This window comes from Peromyscus eremicus, chromosome 1 (assembly GCF_949786415.1).
Source record: "Peromyscus eremicus chromosome 1, PerEre_H2_v1, whole genome shotgun sequence".
In the NCBI taxonomy this organism is placed as follows: Eukaryota; Metazoa; Chordata; class Mammalia; order Rodentia; family Cricetidae; genus Peromyscus; species Peromyscus eremicus.
The window spans coordinates 165,162,814-165,185,338 of record NC_081416.1 but is presented as its reverse complement, the minus strand read 5'-3'; the positions used below and the strand labels follow the sequence as shown (position 1 = coordinate 165,185,338).

The following is a 22,525-nucleotide window of genomic DNA, read 5'->3' as shown; positions in this document are numbered from 1 at the left end:
GCGGACCTAGGAGATGGCGACAGAAACTAAATAATTCTTCCTCCTCCTCCTCCCTCCTCTTCCCTTCTCTTTACCACTTCCCCCCTTTTCTTTGCAGCCCATGCCTGGTCTGGAATGCTCTCTGTAGGTCAGGTTAACCTCAAACTTTCCATCCCCCTGCTTCAGATGTCCGAGTGTGATTATAGGCAGGTGCCACCCCGCTTAGCTTCTGTTTTATCATGGCCCAGCAGCCCCCAGAACAGAAACCGAGAAATGGCTGTTTGTTTGTTACATAAGTAAAGATTCGATTCCAAGGTGTGCACTATTATTCCGCACTACAGGACTACAGGTAATTTGAGAGGACTGTCCAAATCGTACGGTAGTGAAAAACCAATAGGGATTTGAATCTGGGCAGCTTGACTCCCTATCCTGTGTTCTTATCCAACATGCCAAATGACTGGTGGGCTGAAAACCAGCTTTCCACGAAACCAATGTCTGCCTGCTCAGCCTTTTCTTCTAGAAATCTCGGGGAGAGCATGCAGTCGGGTGGGGAGGGTTAGGACTTTGGGGACAAGGGAGAGGTGCCAGAACAACCAGACCCCGGGCTGATTTGAGGGTGAGAGAGGGGGAGCCTGGAGGGGCTTCTCTAGACCCATAGAGGGCAGCCGGAGATGGCAGCCAGAGACGCGGGGGCGGAGAAAGGGTGGGGACCGGCCCCGCGGGGGGCGATGCGGTAGCTGCAGCGGCGGCCGAAGGAGTTTCCCACAATGCAGCGCGGCGCGCTGTCCCCGGTGCTGATGCTCAGCGCTGCCCCGGAGCCTCCACCTCGCCCGCCTCCCGCCCTCTCTCCCCCGGGCCCGGGCTCAGCGCCTCGCCATGGCTCAGCTCGGCCGGGTCCTGCCCCAGAGCCGTCTGGGGGCCTGGCCGCGGCGCTCGACAGCAGCCTGCGGGCCGCCGTGGCGTTCAAGGCGGAGGGTCAGCGTTGCTACCGAGAGAAGAAGTTCCGAGAAGCCATTGGCAAGTACCACCGGGCACTGCTGCAGCTGAAGGCAGCTCAGGGGGCCCGCCCTGGCGGCCTGCCCGCCCCCTCCCCCGGACCCGCCGCCAGCCCGGGGCCAGCCCGTCTCAGCGAGGAGCAGCGGCGCCTGGTGGAGAACACAGAGGTTGAATGTTACGACTCCCTCACCGGTACGGGGCCGTCGGGGCAGAGAAGGGGGACACAGAGGACATGGGTGAGACGGGTGGGTGGTAAGGGGCAGTCAGGAGGCCTTAGGGCCTGAGGGTGGTGGCTGGAGGCTGAAGGAATCAGGGCTGTGGTCTGACGGGGGAGACTTCAGAACTTAATGAGAACAAGAGTTGGGAGTAGATGAACAGGGGTTCTGGGATGGAGGAAGCAAGGGCTTTAGACTTGGTCTTCAGAGCCCCACTCTCCTGACTTATTCTCCCCTATCTGCGACGCGTGACCTAAGGTCAGAAAGGCTTACTCTGCACGGCTATTTGGTTCTTGGTCCCTCGTTTCTGCAATTGTTTGGGAAACCTCCAGCTAATTGCTTTAGACTTGTCTGCCCTGCGCCCTCTAGCGGCGGCGCAGATCGAGTCTATACTAACGAGCTCTCAGATTGGCGTCCCCTGGTGGCCAGAGCAATCCCTTAAGCCCAGGGGAAGAGGCCGGGTTACTTGAGGTCATATGAGTCTAGGGGGTTCAGGCAGTGTCTGAGAGCACAGGGTCTCCGCACCCCCCGCAGCTTGCCTCCTGCAGTCGGAGCTGGTGAACTATGAGCGTGTGCGCGAGTACTGTCTCAAGGTGCTGGAGAAACAGCAGGGCAACTTCAAGGCCACCTATCGCGCCGGCATTGCCTTCTACCACCTGGGTGACTACGCGCGTGCGCTGCGCTACCTGCAGGAGGCCCGGAGCCGGGAGCCCACAGGTGAGTGGCAGGGCTGGGCGGGGCTGGGCAAGGGGTTAGAGCAGAGGAAAACCGAGGCAGGAGGACCAGGGCAGGGCAGAACTACCCCAGGGAAGTGCTGTGGTCAGCTCTGGACAACCTCTCTCCAGTCACCCAAGACTCTTCACCATCATCCATCCACCTTCACCAATGGTCTCCTCACGCTGTTCCTCTGACATTTACCCAACCAGTTCTAATCTTTGCAGTACTGGGGATTGAGCCCAGGGCCTCCTGAACGCCAGGCAAACACTAGCTATATCCCCATCTCACCGTCTGCTCACCTACGACTGCCTTGACTACTTCTCGCCCCACGCTCATCTTCCTTCACTCCCTCCCGGTCAGTCAGCTGCTCCTCGGCCACCTCCTGCCCTCCACTCTTGCTCAGACCTCTTGTTCTCTGGCCTTGGGGAGATCACTCAGGGTACCCATGTGTAGACATGACACAAGTCCAGGAGGAGGAGGAGGAGGAGGAGGAGGAGGAGGAGGAGGAGGAGGGGAAAGGGAACACAGCAGGTGCTGAATGCAGGGCTGTGGGATCAAAGAGGCAAGATTAGCTTTCCTGTGAAGTGTTTTGGTGAGAACAGTTGTCACTGGGGGATGAGTGGAGGTGTGACAGGAGCCGCTCCTGGTAGGGTGCTGCACGTGTGAGGCAGGAAGTGTGAAATGTCTCTGAGTGGCTGGATACAGCTGAGGTGCTGGGGGTGGAGCCACTGACTGTGAGCTGAGGTCATGAGGCCATTACCCTCTGTCTCAGGACACCCAGATAACGTTCACGTTTACGTCCCTCCCCTGCAGACACCAATGTTCTCCGCTACATCCAGCTGACTCAGCTGAAGATGAACCGTTGCAGCCTCCAGCGGGAAGACAGCGTCAGTGGGGCTGGAGGCCCAGCTCACGATGTCATGGGCTGAGGTCAAAGGGCAGCCTCTAACTTGTTCCCTCCAACCTCAGCAGGCGACTCCCCCTGGCTCATGTGTTTACTTACTGGTAAAGCGCCCGTCACTGGTGTCTCCTTTGTGTGGTGTTATTGTGGGAACGAAGCAGGGGCCCCATACCTGGGTCTCACTTTCTCACAAATCCAGAGGTCTGGGGAGGAAGTGTGGGGTGTAAGGGTGTCCCATTGTGGCCCAGGCTGGGGAAGCATACACAGCCAAGCTTGGTAGGGGGCAGGGGTTACCTTTAATGTTGTGTTTTGTGCCAAATCCCCCACAATGTCCTGTCCCTGAGTATCCCTGCCCACCCTCTCCCCACAGCAGGTTGGGCTCAGAGCTCCACCCCCTGGGGTACAAAGGAATAAATTAAGTGTCCTCCCCTCCCCCCTTCCCCAATAAATAGAGTGAGTATCCTGCCCAGGGCCTCCCCCACCTTGGGGCATGGTGGGCTGTGGCGGGGCCTGGGGCGCTACATTCATGGCTGCCCAGGCGGGTGGTGGTGGGCAGGTCTCAGTGAGAGCCATAGGCCCCACACAGGGGCACTGTGTTGTCCTGGCTCTGGCCCTCCATGTCCATGTCCAGCAGTGTGGGCTGCACACTCTGGGGGCCAGGGCTCTCTGGAGTGTCTGGCCTGCTGGGAGGCGAGATGCTGAGTGTCCGGCCAAAGGAGACCAGTTTCCAGGGGTCCAGACGGGGGCGGCTGGCAGCTGGCCGGGGTCTTGGGGCAAAGGTGAGGGTGGTGGGACGGCCAGGGAACTCCAGGGGCCTGCGACGGGTGGGGAACAAGGCCTGAGGGTCGGGCAGTCGAGGGAAATCAAGGGGGTCTCGAGGACCTAGGGAAAGAGGATCACATGGATGAGGGGCTGGAGTAAAGGCCATTTCTAAGCCAACACCCGTCCTCGGAAGATCTCGCCGTGCCTCTTTCCTAGTAAGGCCATAGTCATTAGGAGCCCTGCACTTGGACCTTGAATAGGTCCTCATAGCTTCCAACGGCTCATTCATCTGGAAGATGGTCTTCTTGGGTTTTTGCAACAGGCTAGCTTGGAATTCTATATAGCAGAGAATGACCTTAAACTCCTCCTGAACTTTCTGCCTCCGCCCCCAGTGTTGGGGTTTCAGGTGTGTGCAAACACCCAGTTTTCTGTGATGCTGGGAATCAAACCCCGCATGTTAGGCAATCACTCTACCAAAGGAGCTACATCCCCAGCTCAGTTTTCCCTGCTTTGGGACAGGGTCTCATGTAGGCAAGGCTAGTCTCAAACTTAGTATGTAGACCAGGATGACCTGAGTGCTGGCTTCACAGGTGTGTGCCACCAGCTCGTGCCTTCATGTCTGATCAAAACCTTGCCGGGGCAGAGAGATTCAAATCTGACCACAGTAGCCGTACAACAGTGCCCGGCACTGGCAGGGCACAGTGATTCCTGACCTTGCCGTCGTCATATTGGTAGAAACAAGTGGACAGAGGATAGTGCTGACAGCTACCTACGCTTCCAGTCGCCATCAAGTCACCTACTCGGCCCTTGTAGGCATTATACTGTCCCCTCCAATTTACCTTCTCAGGCATCTCAAGCCCCACAACGCTCCCAGCAATGAGGGCAGAGGATGCAGACGCTCCTTCCCCATGCTCCAAAGGGGACACAGGGCAGTGGCCTGTGAAGGGTGGCTTGTACAGTCCTCACTCACTCACCGTGGTTAGTGAGCTCCAGAGGCTCTCGCTGCCTCAGCGCCCCGTCCGATGGTGTCCGCCTGTGTCCCCGGCTCACAGCGTGCGCGGCGGTGACGTGGGTGGGCGTGAGCGATTGGCGGGGGTCCTTCTTGAAGCTCTCGAGCTCCACGTCCACAAGGGGGTTAGTGCTGGGTGAGGACGCGGGGGGAGAGGGCGGCGGGGAGGGCACGGCGGGCGCAGCCTCGTCGCTGTCAGAGCGCAACAAGGAGCGCGTAGAGTTGCAATCTGACACAGAAGACAGTGACACCAGGGTGGCCGAGGGCGCCAGGCCCAGGCCGGGGGCTGTGTCCTCGTGGCGACTCCCGGGGCGCCCGGTCGGGCTTAGACCCCGAGGGAAGCGGCCAGGACGCGGGAAGAAGAGGCCGTCCAGCCAGCGCCGCTGCTCCTCACCGTCCCCAGCACGCGCCTCGGCTACATTGGCGCCCAGGCCCACCGCGCCCAGGAGCGTGGCGCAGCCCAGCAGCGCCAGGTCGCAGCGCCTACGAGCTCCGTGTCCTGGCCGGGAGGGGGTCGCAGCCGGCGGCTCCCAGGGCGCCTGCGCGCAAGGAGAGGGCTCGGCGGGTAGAGGCACCTTGAGGTAGGACGGGGTGGAGTAGGGGGAAGAGGGTACGCTGTTGCCTTCATCTGCCTCCGCAAACTCTTCTGTAACCGGAGAGGTCCATCACTCGGCTGACCCCGCCTTTCCTCACCTTCCCCCAGAACTGGTGACAAGGACTTCCCCCAATGACCTCCGAAAACAAGACCCCCCTACTCCCCAGATGCCACTAAGTGGCATCCTCAAATCTCTCTCCCCAAAGCCTTGCTTCTGAAAATGAGCGCCAACCCCCAGGGAAGTTGCTGCTGTTCTTCTGGGCATGTCTTACCTAGGCCTGGGTGATGTCCCCGCCACTCCCCAGAGCACCCACACTCTCTTACCCATCTCATTGAGGCTCGCAAAGCCTGGGGCCATGGGGGTGTGCTTGGGGGATTTGCCCAGGTTTGGGGCGCTTGAGGACCACTGCTTGCTTCCTTCCCCCAGGGCCTTGAGCCTGCAGAGGGCACAGGGAGATGGGGTCAGGGCACAGGTCAGGCAGCCACAGGGGCAGGCGGGCAGCTGTACACCCATACCTCTCCTCTCCTCCAGCCCGCTCCTTCTGCAAAGTGGAACTGGGGCCCCATGTCCTGCCCTTCTTCTTGCCTCCAACCAGTTCTTCTTTCTTTGGTGGCCCACTTCGGCTCCATGTTCCACTGCTGCTGCTGCCGCCACAGTCCATGGGGGTCACTGGGTGGAGACAAGTGACAAATGAGCCACGGAGAGGCCCCTGGCAGCCCAGGGACCTTTCTGACAGCTCCTCCTGCTGTAAACCTTTCCCCAATGCTCCACGGCTATCAGGGCCCCAACCCAACGAGGCAACTGGGTCCTCTCTCAGTGCTTCCCCCAACTCCTGAACCCATGCCCTCACTCTGCTACCCCGGCCTTCAGCTTCATTCTGGCTAGCACGGCCCTGAGCTCTAAAGACTGTGGTTCTCTTTCCTCCGTGCTCCTGAATTCACCTGGGTCTACGAGCTCCTATCGTGCCTCTCTGGTGGAAAGAGACCTGACTGCCACCACGTTGTCCCCTGATCTTCACATCCACGCCATGCACAAGTTCACCCACCCACTTGCATACACATAAGGAAATAACTAATGAAAACAACAACGTATAAACTATCCTGGAAGACACAGTGAGACTGTCTTACAACAAAAGCAAAAGGCTGAGGCTGAAGCGCAGTTTGTAGGGTGTCGGCCTCTTACACACGAAGCCCTGGGTTTGCCCTCCAGCACCACATAAACTGGGCATGGTGGCACGTGCCTATAATTCAGAACCAGGGAGGTGAAGGAGGGAGGACCAGGAGTTCAAGAGTTCAAGGTCATCCTTAGCTATACAGTAAGTTCCAGGCCAGCCTGGGCTACATGAGACCCTGAGGTAGGCAACCAAAGGGACAAGTTTAGCAGTTTGGGGTCACATCTGATTGGGTTCTGCACACCCCCTTGTACTGATGCCCCCGGCAGCCCCACTCCTTCACCTGCATGTATTATGCACATATCCTCCAAACAATGCACCTAGCAACCCAGACCCCCAGGCCCCTAACCTATGCCAGGCTACATGTACTTCCCATCTTTAAATGGCGTAGACTTCTCCACCCCTGGCAACAATCAAATCTGGATGGTTCCCATTCAAGTGTGCCCCCAAGTATCTGGGTACATGAAGAACAGAAGGGCTGATCCAGCATGAATTGGCTTTAGGTAAAATTTATCCTCAAGTCAACTTTTAAGGTAAGTCCCCCATTTCCCATCTTATGCCTATGCATAACTGGACGCAGGCATAACTATACACCCACAAATTCATTCACACACACAGCACCAAGGGCAAAGCTCATTTGTGGAATGCATGCTTTATACACATGAGGCCTTGGGCACTACCAAACATTAAAAAAAAAAAAATCAGGGGCTGGAGAGACAGCTCAGGGGTTAAGAATACTTGCTGCCCTATCAGAGGACCCGGGTTTGGGTGTCAGTACCTACAAGACAGCTTAAGGCCATCTGTAACTCCAGTTCCAGGGGGAAATCTCACTCCCTCTTCTGGCTTCTGTAGGAACTGCATGCACGTGGCAAAACACCCATCCACGAGAAAAAAAAATAATAATAACATTTTTTTTTTTTTTTGGTTTTTCGAGACAGGGTTTCTCTGTGAGCTTTGGAGCCTGTCTTGGAACTCACTCTGTAGACCAGGCTGGCCTCGAACTCATAGAGATCCGCCTGGCTCTGCCTCCCGAGTGCTGGGATTAAAGGCGTGCACCACCACCGCCTGGCATAATAACATCTTTTTTAAAATAATAAAATGTAAAAAATTGGATTCTTTGTGTCTCGAGGGCTGTATGTTCTGGCCCTGCATTCCCCTTTCCATGGACTATTTCTTCCCTTACTCGCTCTACCAAGCTGGCCTCTAGACTGGATCCATGCCACTCTCGTCCCTAGCCTTGCCTTTGCTATTCCTCCTGCCAGGGGCACCGTTCCCTCCCGGGGGCATACTCATTCTTTACCACTACAGGCCCTGTCAGACCTCACCTCCGGCCCTCCAGATGTGTGGCACCAGCCTCTCTGTGACATCCACTTTCCTGGGCTGAGGATGCCCAGAATGCTGCTGAACTTCTATTTCTAGGTGTACAAGAGTGGTTCTGGGAGAGACGAGCATTTGAAAGGACGGGGTAAAGGATCTACCTTCTTCCAGGACGGGGGCACTACTCCAGGCCCAAACACAACAAAGAGGCAGAGGGCTCCTGCTTTGGGACTTGAGTCCTCTTGACTTTGGACACGGGTGTGATGTAGGGCTGCAGCTTTCCTGGGCCTTCAGCTTGCAGAGTGGTCGTATACCCAGGGTCTATAACTCTGGCCAAACCCTCTTAAACCCTACTGATGTAATCTCTGTGGGGAACCCTGATACACTCCCCACCTCTCTATTTTTGGTGCTGAGGACAGACTATAAGGCCTCGTACTGTGCTAAGTACAGGACACTCCCAGCACCAATGTCTTATCCTCCACTCCCTTCCTAGAAATGACACTGGTTATTGATATACTTGTTACCTGTTGCCCCGATGAGAACCAGGAATGCCAGCAATGTACTGAGAGGGCTTGCTGACCCACTGTGAAGACCTTGTGTATACTCACAGCGAATGGCCCTCAACCGGGGGATGATGCTGGGGCTGGCAGGAGGGCTGGCCCCATCAGATCCTTTCCTCTTGTCCAGAGTGGGAGAGGCCTGGACGGTGATCTTATGTTCAAATCCTGAAGGAATAAAGAGGCATTCCTAAGTAAAAGGTATCACGGTACTCAAAGAGAAACTTCCTCTGCAGAGGTAGAGAGAACGGCAGCAGAGGGCATGTGGCACCGTCACTGCTAATGCACTGGACCTCGAAGGTCCCAGACCCATCAGCACCAGAGCAGCTGGAACTCTCTTGGAAATGGAGATTCTTAGGCTCTTCCCGAATGAACACACTTAGGGAGGTTCAAAATCTGTGTCTGACCAAGAATCCAGGCCTGGGAGTCCACCACAGCAGCAGTTAAGTTCTATGTGACCAGGGAGCGCTTGGGGCAATGGAGGGAGTGGAGTTTAATATTTACTTGAGACTAGGTTTAAGGAAGCTATTACATTTGGTTGTCGGAGGCACTGAAGCATGCTGGACAGACTAGGTAGGTGGGTCTACTTTCATCAACTTCTAGCTTTTTATAAAATCTTACTATACATAAAAAATACATGACTATTTGCAGTGCCTGTGGTGATATTTTGTTTGTGCTCCAACAAATAAAGCTTGCCTGGAGATCAGGGTGCGGAGCTAGCCACTAGTTGGCCACAGAAGCCAGGCAGTGGTGGCACACACCTTTAATCCCAGCACTTGGGATTTTATGCCTTTGATCCCAGCACTTGGGAGGAGGAAAGAGAAAGTGATATGGCTGGGTGGAGAGAGGAAGTGATAAGGCAGGGTGGAGACAGGAGCTTGGCCCCTTTCAGTCTCGATTCCTAGAGGTAAGAAGTCTTTCTAGCGGCTGGCTGCTCTGCTTCTCTGATCTTTCAGCTTTCACCCTGATATCTGACTCTGGAATTTTATTATTAAGACCAATTAGAATTCATGCTACAAGTGCCAGGGGAATATGTGCAAGCCCAGGACCTTTGCATGCTAGGCAAGTACCTAACCATTGAGCTACATGCCCAGGCCCCCAGATCGGTTTGGGGGGGTGGTGGTGCTGGGGATGTAACCCAGGGCTTTGCACCTGTTAGGATGTTAGGCAAGTGCTCTACCACTGAACCACGCCCCCAGGCCCTCTCTGAGCCCAACCCCAGCACTTGTTTTGTTTCTGGATAAGGTCTTGCAATGTAGCTCAGACTGGCCCTGAACACTATTTCCCAAGCCGTCCTCATATCAATCATCTGCCTCTGCATCCCCAGTGCTGGTATTATAGGCAGGCACCATCATGCCTGACCTGGAAACTTAACACCTAGACCAAGATGTGCTATAAATATAAAACACATTGGATCTCAATGATTCAGTGTGAAAACAAGAAAGTAACATCTTGTGGTTTTTGGTATAGCTTATATAGATATATTGGGCTGAGTAAAACAGTACTGTCCCATCGTTTCTTTATGTTGTGATTTGAGACAGGGTCACATGTAGCCTAAACTGATTTCGAATTTGTTATGCAGGAAGGATCTTGAACTCCTAATCCTCCTGCCTCCACCATGCCTGGCTTCTTTTCACGTTTTCAATGTGGCTGCCAGAATGTTATGCACGTGGCTCTATCTCCACTGGTTGGTGCTGTGTCCAGCCTGGCTCTGTGATTTTTAACCTCAGTCACATGTGTGTCAGGTAGGGAATCAGTCTTTTGTTTTCTTTTTGAGACAGAGTCTCAACCCTTAACCAGGGTGGCCCAAGGGTGGCCCAGCCTGGCTTTGAGCTCGTGGTGGTCCTCCTGCCTCAGTCTCAGGATGGATGCTGGGATGACAAGTGTGAGCCCCCAGCCCCGGCTTTTTGGGTCATATTCTCTATGTGATACATTTGCAACAGAAAAAAAAAAAAAACAAACAAAAAACACTTTAAGGTGCTGAGGGTTTAGCTCGGTGGAAAAACAAACTTGCCTAGCATGTACGATGCCCTGGCTCAGATAACTGTTCAAACAAATCAAGCAACCCTCTGTGGAGACATAGCCCCCCAGAAGGTTCTGGGGGGCGCTCAGGGGACCGGGTGGTACCGGAGGGCAGGCTGATGTGGCTGCTGCCTTCCCGCAGCTTGAGCAAGCGGCTGCGTTTGAAGTTGCCCTTGCGTTTGCGGACCCTGGGCTTCTCCTGGCTCAGCTGGCTCATGAGCAGGTGCAGCTCGCGTTCTACGATGTCCATCTCTCGCTCGGCCAGCTCCTGCTCCCGGCGCCGCAACTGCTCTTCCTGAAAACGCTGCTCCTGCGCAGCTCGTAGTAGCTCCTCTTCCCGGCTGCGCAACTCCTGCAGGGAGGGAGGCGGGTCTGAGGGCGGGGCCTAGCTGCTGGGGCCGTCCCTGGTCCCAGGACGGTTGGGTCTTGTGGGCACCAGGCTTTGGGTTCACACTCCGGTCCACCAGACTTTACTAGCTAAGGTGAGAGTCAGGGCAGGGGACTGAGTCAGCGCCAAAAGGGGTGCTTTTTCTTTCTTCTTTCTTGCTTGTTTGGTTTTGTTTTTTGAGACAAGGGTTTCATGTAACCTAGGCTGGTCCCCACCTCACTACAGAGTGGAGCGCAACATGCACCACCACGCCGGCTTCGTGCTGAGCTGTGCTGGAACCCAGGGTTTTGAGTACACTAGGCAAGCCCTCTCCACCCGAGCTATACTCTAACCCCCTTTCCAGCTCTCAGCTCTCCAGTTTAAGTAAACTGTCCTTTGGTAAACAAGCACCCACAAAAGCAAAGAGTAGTGGAAAACCACAAATAGGCCCCAAAGCAGACAACAGCACCCTACTCCCCATCATCTCATCTCAACAGTCACCTACACCTCGCAAGTTCGTCCCTCTGCTCTTCTTGACCCTCTCAATTTTTGCTAGCATACTTAAAGCCAATCCCAGACAGCATGCAGGATCACCTGAAAGCCATTCAGCACACGGGGCCTTTTTCTTATTAGTCCACCAACAGGAAGCTGTCTTTTCTCAGCATGCAAAAACACGCTGCGTGGACCCAAAAGGGGTGGGGGTTTCAGGGAACCGGGATTCTGAGCTGCTCAAGGCATCAGAGCTGGGATCCTGCTCCACCCCACCCTTGTCTCCTGCCTTCACCTTCTCCTTGGTCCGAAGGTCATCGAACATGTGCTGAATCTCCAGCTTCCAGTCTTCCTGCAGCGAGTGGAAGGACTCCAGTGGCATCTGGAACAGGGCTGACTGTTCAATGACTTCCAGCTGCTTCAGGATGCTGCCAAAATCTGGTCGCCCATGAGGGTCTGGGTCCCAGCATTCTGGGATGGGAAGGGGAGGGGGAGTGGAAGGAAATGGGGTGAGAGTCACGGTCGACACTCAGGGCAAGGCAAGGCTTAGCTAAGTTCCTGTCAACATGCCACGGGAAACAATGGGGAGGAACTCCGGATCCCTCGTTGGGATCCAGGGTCAGACAGGAACCACAGTGTCAGATGCCCTCAGGTGCTCACATGGGTCTGGGAGCCATGGAAGCAATGATAGGGATGACATCCATAGGCCCCCTGTGTTCCAGAGCCTTCTCCCCCATTCCTAAGCCCACTGGAATGCAAGGATGGAATAAAGGGGAGGTGGTGGCCCATGGGACCCTGTCCCCAAAGCTGAGCCTACCCTCTCCACAGGGCCCTGGCTCACCCTCCAGTAGGCGGGCAAAGGGCTCGGGGCACGTGGAGGGGATGGGTAGCGTCAGCTTGTTCATAGCCACACCGTAAGCCACGGCCAAGGCGTCGATTTCTCGGTAGGGGACCTCCCCGGTCAGCAGCTCCCAGAGCAGCACCCCGAAGCTGCAAGCGGGGAGAGGGAGGATGACGCCACAGCCCACCCCAGTCGTCACCTGTGCGCCAGCCCTCCCTTGCCCCTACTTCCAGCCTAGCTGGTAAGGCCACAAGAGCCTAATTTGACCTCCTCTCTCTCTATATCCATATCTATAGATATAGATATGGATATATAGATATATATAATTTTTTTATTTTTTTTTTAGAGACAGAGCCCCCGTAGTCCTAGCTGTCCTGGAACTCACTATGTCAACCAGCCTGGCCTCGAACTCAGAGATCCACCTGCCTCCGCCTCCTGAGTGCTGGGATTGAAAGAGAGCACCACTGCACCCAGAGGCACATTTTTAATGAAATCATCACTTACTTGTCTCTTTAAAAACTGCTTTATTGTGGGGGGTGGGTTCTGGCTCACACATGGAGGTCAGAGGACAACTTGTGGGAGTTGGTTCTCTCCTACCATGTGGGTCCCAGGGATTTAACTCAGGTTGTCAATCTTGGCAGCAAACATCTTTACCCACTGATCAATATTGTAGGCCCTAAAATCAGACCTTAAAAAATGTTGAGGATTGAATCTAGGCCCTCAGACGTACTAGGCAAGCACTCAGACACTGAGCTGGCTGTAGCCCCAGCATCTGTCACAGCAGAGCATCCTCCTCCTCTTCTTCCTCCACCTCCAATGCAACATGGGCTCACCATAGCCAAGGCTGACTTGGAGCTCACTAGATAGGCCATGATGACCCCAAACTTAAAGTCCTCTTCCTCCCGAGTACTGGAAGCACAGATCCTGAGCACTGACCTCCATGACCTTTGCAGTGTTGCCTCGAAACAGCCAGGCTCTTCCAAACCTCTGGCCTTTGTATACACTGTCGCTTTTGTCAAAAACACTTGTCCTTTCGTGTATGTTAACTTTGTCCTTCAAGTCTCAACTGAGGTGTCCCTCCGCCTGCCAGAAAGCCTTCCTTGACCCCTTATCTGTGTCCCTACAGGTTTAGCTGTCAACACAAGTTACGACTATTTCCCATGTATAAAGCACTTATTCCAGAGCAGGCACCGTGCTAGGCAGGCTTAGTCATCCTTACAACAAAGCGTCAAGACAGGAGGCACTGGTATGATCCCATCTTGCCATCCTTAATGGCAAGGGGTACCTCCTTCCCCTCCTTCTTTCTGGTTGGAATGTGGGTATAAAGCCTGGAACTCAAGCAGCCATTCTGGATCATGAAGATAACTGGTTTTCAAAAGGGGGTAACATGAGACCCCACCCCCATGTCCCTGGAAACCTTTAGGGGTAAGTTTTGATTGTTACTCTGACGAGGAGTACTACTGGTATCTGATGGCTGGGAGACATGGCCACCTGGTGTCCTGACCTGTGACACTACACCTAACTCAGGAACCCAGCCAGAAGGTGCCTGTGAGGCTGGGGCACCGTATCACCAGGGCTTTCCCAAGGTTCGGCAACACATACAAAGGTGGCTAGACCTACACCAAACAGAGGCTATGCTAGAGAGCCAGTGGGAACTCCTGTCTGATTTGGCTCTGCCCCAAACACATTACTTTGTGCCTTGAACAACTTACAACCTAACTGGTAACTGACAGTCAGTGGAGACACCAGGGTGTGGCTCCAATGAGACCATGTATTTATAACTGTCCCAAACGGCTGGCACTCACTGCACCTAAGAGTAACACCCAGGGTGTCCCTCAGCCACAGGTTCCTTCCTCAGCCCCTTCTTGCTCTGCTGCAGTTCCACGTTCTGGAACACTCTCACCCTAGCCTCTCCTTTGTGGTACCCAGATTGTATAGCTGGCTCCTTGTCCCTTAGAACTCAGCTCACCACAGTGGTCCCGGGACACAGAGGTGCCTCCATGTCCACCCCTACATCTTCACACACAAATACTTTCCTCAATCTTTACAATTATTTCACAATTCTCTTCTCTTTTTTTCAAAAGACAAGGTCTCACTATGTATCTGGCCTGGAACAGGCTATGTAGACGAGGCGTCTACACTTACCTGCCTATGTAGCCTGATGCTAAGATTAAAGGTGTGCAACACTATACCTAGCACTTCTTTAAAGGTTTTGTGTTGTGTTTGTGACTGTTCATGTATGGGCCTGTGTGCACACGTGTGTGCACACGTGTGTGCACACGGAGGCCTGGGGTGAACCTCATCTGTCATTCTCAGGGGCTGCCCACCTGGGGTTTTGTTTGCTTTGTTATTTTTGTTTGTTTGTTTTTGAGACAGAGTCTCTCTATAGTCCTGGAACTCACTCTGTAGCCCAGGCTGGCCTCGAATTCAGAGATCCGCCTGCCTCTGCTTCCCAAGTGCTGGGATTAAGGGCATAAGCCACCATGCTCGGGTTCCTGGTTTTGTTTTTCGAGACAGGGTCTTTCACTGAGATCTGCAGCTCATGGATTAGGTTAGACTGCAAATCTCAGGGACCTCTGTCTCTGTCTCCTCTGTGCTGCTGGGATTACCAGCATATCTACACGGCCAGCTTTTATGTGAGTGCTGGGGGTTAAACTCAGGCTGTCACGCTTGCACGAAAAACGTTTTACTGAGTGAACTGTCTTCTCAGCCCCTCATTTTACAGTTTTCTTTTAATTTCTTGTTACTAATCCTGAGGGTTGTGTTACTGAGGATTGAACTTAGGGCACTGCAGCAAGCTATGCAAAGTGTGCTCTCCCTGAGCCACACCCCCAGCCCCTCACTGGGGGATTCTAGGCAGGGGCTCTACCACTGAGCCACACCCCCAGCCCCTCACTGGGGGATTCTAGGCAGGGGCTCTACCACTGAGCCACACCCCCAGCCCCTCACTGGGGATTCTAGGCAGGGGCTCTACCACTGAGCCACACCCCCAACCCCTCACTGGGGGATTCTAGGCAGGTGCTCTACCACTGAGCCACACCCCAGCCCCTCACTGGGGGATTCTAGGCAGGGGCTCTACCACTGAGCCACACTCTCAGACCCTCACTGGGGGATTCTAGGCAGGAGCTCTACCCTGAGCCACACCCCCAGCCCCTCACTGAAGGATTCTAAGCAGGTGCTCTACCACTGAGCCACACCCACAGCCCCTCACTGGGGGATTCTAGGCAGTGCTCTACCACTGAGCCATACCCCAGCCCCTCACTGGAGGATTACAACTTGTGCTCTACCACTGAGCTACATTCACTAACCTCTTTTTATTTTGATTTTGAGACAAGCTCCCACTAAGTTGCCCAGGTGGGCATTGGACTTGCAATTATCCTACCTCAGCCTCCTGAGTAGATGGGATATTAGACCTATGCTACCAGGCAAGGTTCTCTGTTTGCTGATTGTTGTCCCAAGACAGCTGTGTAGCTAGAAGAATGAATGGCTGCGTCTGGGTCCTCAACTTCCCAATTCAATGGCTGTGTGGTAGATCATGTTTAAGGAGCCCTTTAGTGCTAACATCTATTTCTTCTGAAATTTTTATTCAGGTGCAAATCCTCCCTCAGGACCTGCCTCAGTCGCAGGAACACTAAACTGCTTGGTCACTGGTCTCCCACAGATGTCCCTCCCACCGGGTCCTCCTCCCGCCTCCCTGAGGACACCCGCCAGCCTCTCAGCACCTCCAGACATCGCTGCTTTTGGAGAAGAGGGAGAGGCGGATAACCTCGGGAGCCATCCAGGCGTAGGTCCCTGCGGCACTCATTTTGGTCGTCTTGTGCCACTCTCGGGCAAGGCCGAAGTCTGTGATCTTGAGCACCGTGTCAGCGAGGTTATGGTTCTCAATGGCCTCCAGGATTAGGACTGCGGGTTGGAAGAAGGGCGAGTCACCAAGACCTGCCAGGCTGTAGGTGTCCCAGTCCTCTGCCTTCCTCTTCCCCTTCAACAGCTTACAGGTGCACTCGGCAGTGTCCCTTCCTGCCACCAGTTCCTTCTGGACACCAGAAGTGCCTCCTTGCTTCTAACCCTCAGGTGGCCTCCTGCAGCCACAGTCGGTGCCATCCTCCCATATAGTGAGTGACTGCCCGAATTCTGACCAGGCAGACTGTATTGCCCTATGCTTTAACTCTGGGTTATCCATACTACTTACGGTGGCCGAAAAAAAGAGAGGGGATGAAGAGATGGCTCAGCCATTAGGAGTGTGTACTGTCCACATCACCCCCCGGCTCCAGCTTGCTGGGGTCCTTCTCTAAGTTTGATGCCCTCATGCCCAGCCCCCCAGACCAGCTGGTCTCTCCTCAGCCCCTCAGGCTGGAGCATCCCACCAGCAGGAAGCTGGCATCCTCCTCCAGCCCACCAGCTGCTCTGGGACCAGAGTGTCTGCAGAACATACAGCGCTTGCCTGCACTGTCTGGCTCCTCGGCAGACTGGCAGAAGCTGTCTGTGGACCCTAGCCCACACCCCCTCGTGGCCTTCCCGCTGCTCTCTTCTGCAGAAGTCCACTTCTAGCCTGTACCTAGAGCTGGGCTGCCCTCCCTGAGTTCCTGAAGCAGCCTCAGCACCCAGGCAGCGCCTCCATTTCTGCTTGAGTCACCGAGTGCCTACTGCTGTGGACCAAGCAAAGCCATCCTCTCCCTCAGCAGAGGCTACAGGGAAAGATGGTGGGGCGGGGCAAACACAAGAACCTTGAACCTGGCTGCAGTACTGCCTGTGTTTTTCTTGGTGGCTCTTCCAGCCCTGCACAGTACCAGGTCCTGTTACCCTCGGGCTTCCCTAAAGAGGCTCCTTCATGACTCTTGGGACTGGGGCCATGACAGCTAAGAGAGTAGGTGGGAACTCTGCAGGGTTATCAGCTCTGAAAGGGCGGTCATTCACACTCAGCACCCCAAAGTGCCTCGAGCTCTTCACCAGGTTTTTACACACGGAACTGAGTGAGATGGTGTGTCAGAAGTGGACTCACTCTAGGATCAGAACACACATCTCTGCACATGTGATGCTAAAAAAAAAGTGTTTCCCAGACCCCTTTGTTTTTCTGGGTTGTTGAAAACTGGTTACAATCTGTTGATTATATATATTATATAAACATATATATTATATATAAACATATATGCTGTGGAATAATCTTTCTGTACACTGTGTGAATATATGTCACTATGATTGGTTTAATAAATAAGCTGACTGGCCAAAAAAAAAAAAAAGAGTGTGTACTGTTTTTGCAGAGGACCTGAATTGGATTCCCATTACCCTCATGAGACAGCTTACAACCACCCGTAACTTCAACTCCAGAGGATCTGATGGATTCCACAGACACCTGCACTCACACACACACATATTCATACACACACATACACACACACACAAACACACACATTTAAAAATAACTGTTGGGGCTGGAGAGATGGCTCAGTGGTTAAGAGCATGCACTGATCCTGTAGAGGACCCACACAACTACCTGGAACCCTAGCTTCAGAGGATCCAACACCCTCTCCTGGCCTCTGCACTCATGTGTATAAACTCACATATACACATAATTTAAAACATACACACACACACACACACACACACACACACACACCCCTTTAAAGGAAAAGGCAGACACCGTTGGGTGTGGTGGCACATGCCTATAATCCCAGAACTTGGGAGCCTGAGGCAGGAGGATAATATGTTGGAGGCCAACCTGAATAATATAGCAAGACTCTGTTTCAAAATACCAAAAGAATGAAATGAACACCACAGGCCAGTTCCAAGCCTAGCCCGCAAGAAGCCCCTGGTACAATCTTGGCCTCTAGAACTGCTGTTGCCACCATGATAACACGCTTTAAGTAGCCCGCTGGTCCAAAGGAGATAGGAAACACATGGGAGTAGAATTTTTCAACCCACGTCCCGCTAAACCATTTTGCTCCCTGTGTAGCTATAAGAGTAGCAAGCAGCTGTTTTTACACACTTGAGTTTTGGGGTGGTTTGTTATGCAGCATCACTGTGGTCAAGACTGACTGATACATCCAAGCATACAGACTGGGTATAGGCCAGGGAGGGTCATGGGTACATGGTCACTCTCTCTGAATGCCAGGCACAGAAGATGAGGACCACTCAGCCCTCTCTTCTAGGGGCTTAAGGTTGCATTTGGTAACATGGCAACAAGCTTACAAAACGTTGAGTGGATTCAAACAAATATGAAAATATAAACCAACAGGGAGAAAGCAATTGCCAAAGGGAAGATTCTCACATTCCTGGCTTAAGTATGACCCACTTGAGGGCAGAGAACATACTGGCCCCATTTGCTGTGGAACCCTCCTACATATGATCTGGCCTTGTCAATACCAAATGCAATAATGAGGCCATCGATTTAAAAAATAAAGATGATGGGGTGTGAAATGGGGCTCAGCAAGGATGGGAGAGCTAGGGAGGTAAAGTTTTCCCAGTTGTATAAATCTAGCACACAGCACACCAGAATGATCTAGAATGGATGAAAGTAATGTCTCATCTATGAGGACTATCTGGGAAAGGAACCATGATGTCTTGGTGCTTGGAGTGGGCCTAACTTACTAGCGGCTCCATTAATATTTGCTGATGCCTTGAGATGCTTTTTGGTCTAGATACATTTCTAGGGACCCTTCCTGTCTACTTGGCCCATTGCTGATTCAACCAACCAATCAGTTTTGTAGAACCCGTTGATTGGCAGGGCAGCCTGGTAGCTTTTATATCAGCCACACTTGCCAACCCTTCATCAGTCCAGTTTGCCTTGGAGAACCAGCAGCATTTCAACAGCGGTTTTCAGTCGAGTGACTTCCCACTCCATGCCCATCTCTGCGGGACAGAAGGCAGTGTCTGGAGACATTTTTGGTTTTGATAGTTGGGAGCAGGGATGCAGAGTACTAATGACCTCTTGTGGATAGAGGCCTAAGACGCCACTAAACAACCTAAAACGCACAGGACAATCTTCCCACCAATGACAGACCACAAATGCTAATAGTAACAGGCTTGTGAAACCCTGGCTCCAACTAAGCTAGGTTCTGTTTATTTCCGCCTGGTAGACTCTGATGCCATGATCAGGTGGTAGGTATCATGAGGGCAGGCTCTGCAAGTGGCAGTGAACACTGGGACTGTCATAGTTCATGGATACACAATCATTGACCCACTGCGACTATAGCCAGAAAGACAGTCTATTTTTCAACCTTTCTGAGCCTCCTTTTTCTTCTTAATAGAGCCAAAGCCCCCCTCACCGGGCCCTGACAGTTTATTGCCACCCCTACTTGCCCCATGCACAGTGCCATCTGGTGTCCCTTGCCGTTTCCAACCACCTGGGCTTGGCCTCACAAGGTTCAGCGGAAGAGGGGATACCACTTACTGTTGATGGACTTGAGGTCCCGGTGAATGATGGGCACAGGGGCATCATTGTGAAGATAGTTCATGCCCCGAGCCACCTGCACGGCCCAGTTGACCAGCACATGAGGAGGCACCCGGCGACCTGCCAGCACCCTGCTCAATGCACCTCCCCGAGCATACTCCATCACCAGGCAGAGGTTTGGGGGGCTGAGGCAGGCGCCCCTCAGGGCAATGATGTTGGGGTGCTGAAGGGCTCCAAAGAGCCGGGCCTCCTGGCGCACCTGCTCTGCTGTCACTGCCGGGTCCCGCTCAGGGTCCAGCCGGGCGGCCTTGACCGCTACTTCCTCGCCGCGCCACAGGGCCCGATAGACCTTGCCAAAGCCCCCCACACCGATGATCTCCTCCAACTGCAGCTCGTGGAAGGGGATCTCTTGGGGCAGCTGGAGGCCTGTGGGTGCGGCGGGTGCGGCGGGGGCCACGTAGTTGCTGGGGAAGACGCCCACACGGCCGCTGGGCAGCTGCCCTGTCCACCAGCCCTCATCTCCAGACACCGCGCAGTCCTGGGAAAGCACCTGGACGCGGTCGCCTCTCCGCAGGGTCAGCTCCTCGTCGCCCACCGCCTCGTAGTCGAACACGGCGGTCCACACCGGCCCCGCGGGGGTCGCGCCCCACTCTCTGGCCGCTGCCCCCTCCTCCTCCTCCATGGGGGAGGGGCCGGGGGCTGCGGGAGGCCGCTTCACGCAGGCTGCCCGCGGGATGCTGAGCGCGGGGCGGGGAGGCCGGGGTGGGAGGCAGTCCCTGCAGACCCCGGGGGCCTCCTGGGGACCATGGCTGGCGGAGGGCCTCCGCCGGAACCGGGGTGGGTGGGGGAATAAAAATTTAAAAAAAACCCAAAAACCTTTTTCAAAGGACAGGAGCGTCCCCTTGGATTCGGCGGTGCAGGAGAGGCGACAGGTTCACCTGTCACCACAGATGTCAGGGAGCAAGGAGGGCCGGGTTGAGCGGGGCCCGCCGGCGGAGGCCGAGGCCGAGGGCAGCAAGCGGCCGCCCCTCCCCGCGCCTCTCACCCCGCGCAGCTCCACCGGCGGCCCCCGGCTCCGCATCCCCAGCCACGACCGCAGGGCCGGGCGGGGATGGCGGCGCCCCGGGGGGCGGCCGCCCCGAGATGGGGTGGCGCGCCCCTCGGCCTCCTCACGCGAGGAACGGGCGGGTGGCCCCCATCCTCCTCAGCCGGCTCCCGGTCGGCCCCCCAAGTCCCTCTCCCCCCCGGGGTTCTTGGCGGTGTCCAGTGACGTGTCGCGGCCGCCGCCGCGATGCCGCCTGGGAGATGTAGTCCCGGGCTGTGTAGTCCCAGGCCACACAACTCTGCGGCCTTAGACCCTATCTCCTACCCGGGAGAAGGCACCAACGCTTCCCACAGACCCTGCAGGAGCCCGGCTCAGGCTGGGCTTGACGGTGACTGACACGTTCAGCCAAGAGAAACATAGGAGCTGAATGAATGGAGATTACGGCCCGGAACTCCTAAAGCGGTTCGATTAAGGTTCGCGGGATAGATAGTCTCTTGGGGCCCTAACTGGAAATGCATGCTGGGAAATGTAGTCCGTTCTTGGAACATTACGCTGCATGAAACCTCAGGCTTCAGGGAGGTAGAGGTGACTGTCGGAAGTTTGGGCGCCAGGCTTGTCTGGTACGTCTGTGGGCAAGGGGAGGCTGGCCGGCGAAGTATACTGTACCGGAGATTTCACAGCCACATCTGCTTGCCTCACTGGCTCTTAGATCACCTGTCTCTGCAGTCAGAACTTGTCCAGACTCCCCTGTCTCTTATAGTGAGTGAGCTTCAGTTTGGGGGATTGCGCCGAAGGTTTTGTTCAAATGATGTCATTAAATCTTCACGAAGAGCCTCGTTTACAGATGACCCAGAGAAACGAAGTCACTTGTCCAAGATTGCTAAATTTTGAATGGCAAAGCAAGAATCAAAGGCAGTTAAAAAAAAAAAAACAACAAACAAAACAGCAAACCAAACTGCCACTGATTTTATTTTTAAATTCTCTCCCTCCCTCCCTCCCTCCCTCCCTCCCTCCCTCCCTCCCTCCCTCCCTCTCTCCCTCCCTCTCCCCCCTCTGTGTGTGTGTGTGTGTGTGTGTGTGTGTGTGTGTGTGTGTACATTCACATGCCCAAAGAGGGCATCGGATCTCCTAGACCTTCAGTCCCAGGCAGTTGTGAATCGCCCCATGTGGGTGCTGGGAACCCAAATTCAGGTTCTCTGCAAAAGCAGTATTTATTTGTTCTACAGCGCTGATCCGTCTTTGCAGCCCCTACATTAGTAATTGAGATTCTGGAGTTAGCTGAGTTCGCTTGTGGGACAGGCAAAGAATTGACTGAGGGAGACGAGAGAGAGAGAGAGAGAGAGAGAGAGAGAGAGAGAGAGAGAGAGAGAGAGAGAGAGAGAGAGAGAGAGAGAGAGAGAGAGAGAGAGAGAGGTGTCCTTATTGAGGCAGGCTGACATATCTCTGTGTTGGGAGTCTGTCCAAGGCATTTTATAAGACTGCTGGGTCCTCCCATCTTATCATCTTGCCTAGGTATGCGTCCCTGAGCAGGCTGTTTAGCCTTTCTCACAAGAAAGGAAGCTACCCATTTCTGCTTTCTCTACGTGCCTATGCATTTTTCTAACTTTTCCCCAGCACCATGTTTATAAAACGCCACCTTTCCACGTATAGAATTCACAGACTGAGTCATGTGGAATGTCAGTGGCTTGTTCAAGAACCATAAACATTAAGGGGTGGGATTCTGGGTCTTTCCAGTTTGATGCTCCTAAATAGTCTGAAGCTCTGGAGAGAGGAGGGAAGAGAAGACTTTTAATAAGTTAGTTAATTAATTGATTTTAATTAACCTCGTGGCTGGGTTCTGATAAACTGCTGCTGAAAGATCACAGGAAGTGACACAACTCCTGTAGTTGGCTAAGAAGTCTCCTGGCTGTCACTCAGGGAAACCAGTGCTCCACCAAGAATGCTCGTTGGCTGGTGAGATGCTCAAGCAAGAGTTTGACTCCAGAGCCCACATGGTGGAAGGAGAGAACTGACTCCTGCAACTTGTCCTCTTCTACATGTGCATTTTGGTTGGCATTGAGCACACACATGCACACACATTCACACACACATGCACAGACACACATTTGTGCCCATGTGCGTGCATACACATACACAGATTTTTTTTTTTTTTTT

General features: G+C 54.1%; 2 protein-coding genes across 3 annotated transcripts; one reads left to right on the top strand and one right to left on the bottom strand.

The window, feature by feature from the left end:
- Positions 1-746: 746 nt before the first annotated feature.
- Ttc9b (tetratricopeptide repeat domain 9B) lies at positions 747-2,901 on the top strand. The gene is made up of 3 exons (XM_059253466.1): positions 747-1,167; positions 1,725-1,907; positions 2,721-2,901. The coding sequence occupies exons 1-3, from the start codon at positions 747-749 to the stop codon at positions 2,834-2,836; spliced, it is 720 nt and encodes a 239-aa protein (XP_059109449.1). The 3' UTR covers positions 2,837-2,901.
- A 184-nt stretch (positions 2,902-3,085) lies between these two features.
- On the bottom strand, positions 3,086-20,865 carry Map3k10 (mitogen-activated protein kinase kinase kinase 10). Of its 2 annotated transcripts, none has more exons than XM_059279375.1 (10): positions 19,327-20,865; positions 15,662-15,842; positions 11,940-12,088; positions 11,394-11,569; positions 10,348-10,594; positions 8,272-8,388; positions 5,691-5,844; positions 5,499-5,611; positions 4,545-5,225; positions 3,086-3,690 (listed from the first exon to the last, which is right to left on the bottom strand). In XM_059279375.1, exons 1-10 carry the CDS (start codon positions 20,006-20,008, stop codon positions 3,368-3,370), a joined length of 2,823 nt encoding a protein of 940 aa, XP_059135358.1. In that variant the 5' UTR covers positions 20,009-20,865; the 3' UTR covers positions 3,086-3,367. The 2 variants fall into 2 exon arrangements, with proteins under 2 accessions (XP_059135358.1, XP_059135365.1); XM_059279382.1 differs by having other exon boundaries at positions 4,545-4,808; positions 19,327-20,864.
- Positions 20,866-22,525: the final 1,660 nt, after the last annotated feature.

What these genes read in the sequence shown, in the direction of transcription:
- Ttc9b (XM_059253466.1), top strand. Translation starts at nt 747, where the DNA reads ATGCAGCGCGGCGCGCTGTCCCCGGTGCTGATGCTCAGCGCTGCCCCG. An exon ending in ATGTTACGACTCCCTCACCG is followed by an intron (nt 1,168 to 1,724) that starts GTACGGGGCCGT and finishes CACCCCCCGCAG; the next exon opens with CTTGCCTCCTGCAGTCGGAG. An exon ending in CCGGAGCCGGGAGCCCACAG is followed by an intron (nt 1,908 to 2,720) that starts GTGAGTGGCAGG and finishes CCTCCCCTGCAG; the next exon opens with ACACCAATGTTCTCCGCTAC.
- Map3k10 (XM_059279375.1), bottom strand. Translation starts at nt 20,008, where the DNA reads ATGGAGGAGGAGGAGGGGGCAGCGGCCAGAGAGTGGGGCGCGACCCCC. An exon ending in ACCTTCGGACCAAGGAGAAG is followed by an intron (nt 10,595 to 11,393) that starts GTGAAGGCAGGA and finishes CCCTCCCTGCAG; the next exon opens with GAGTTGCGCAGCCGGGAAGA. An exon ending in TCTGGAGCTCACTAACCACG is followed by an intron (nt 3,691 to 4,544) that starts GTGAGTGAGTGA and finishes CTCTTTCCCTAG; the next exon opens with GTCCTCGAGACCCCCTTGAT.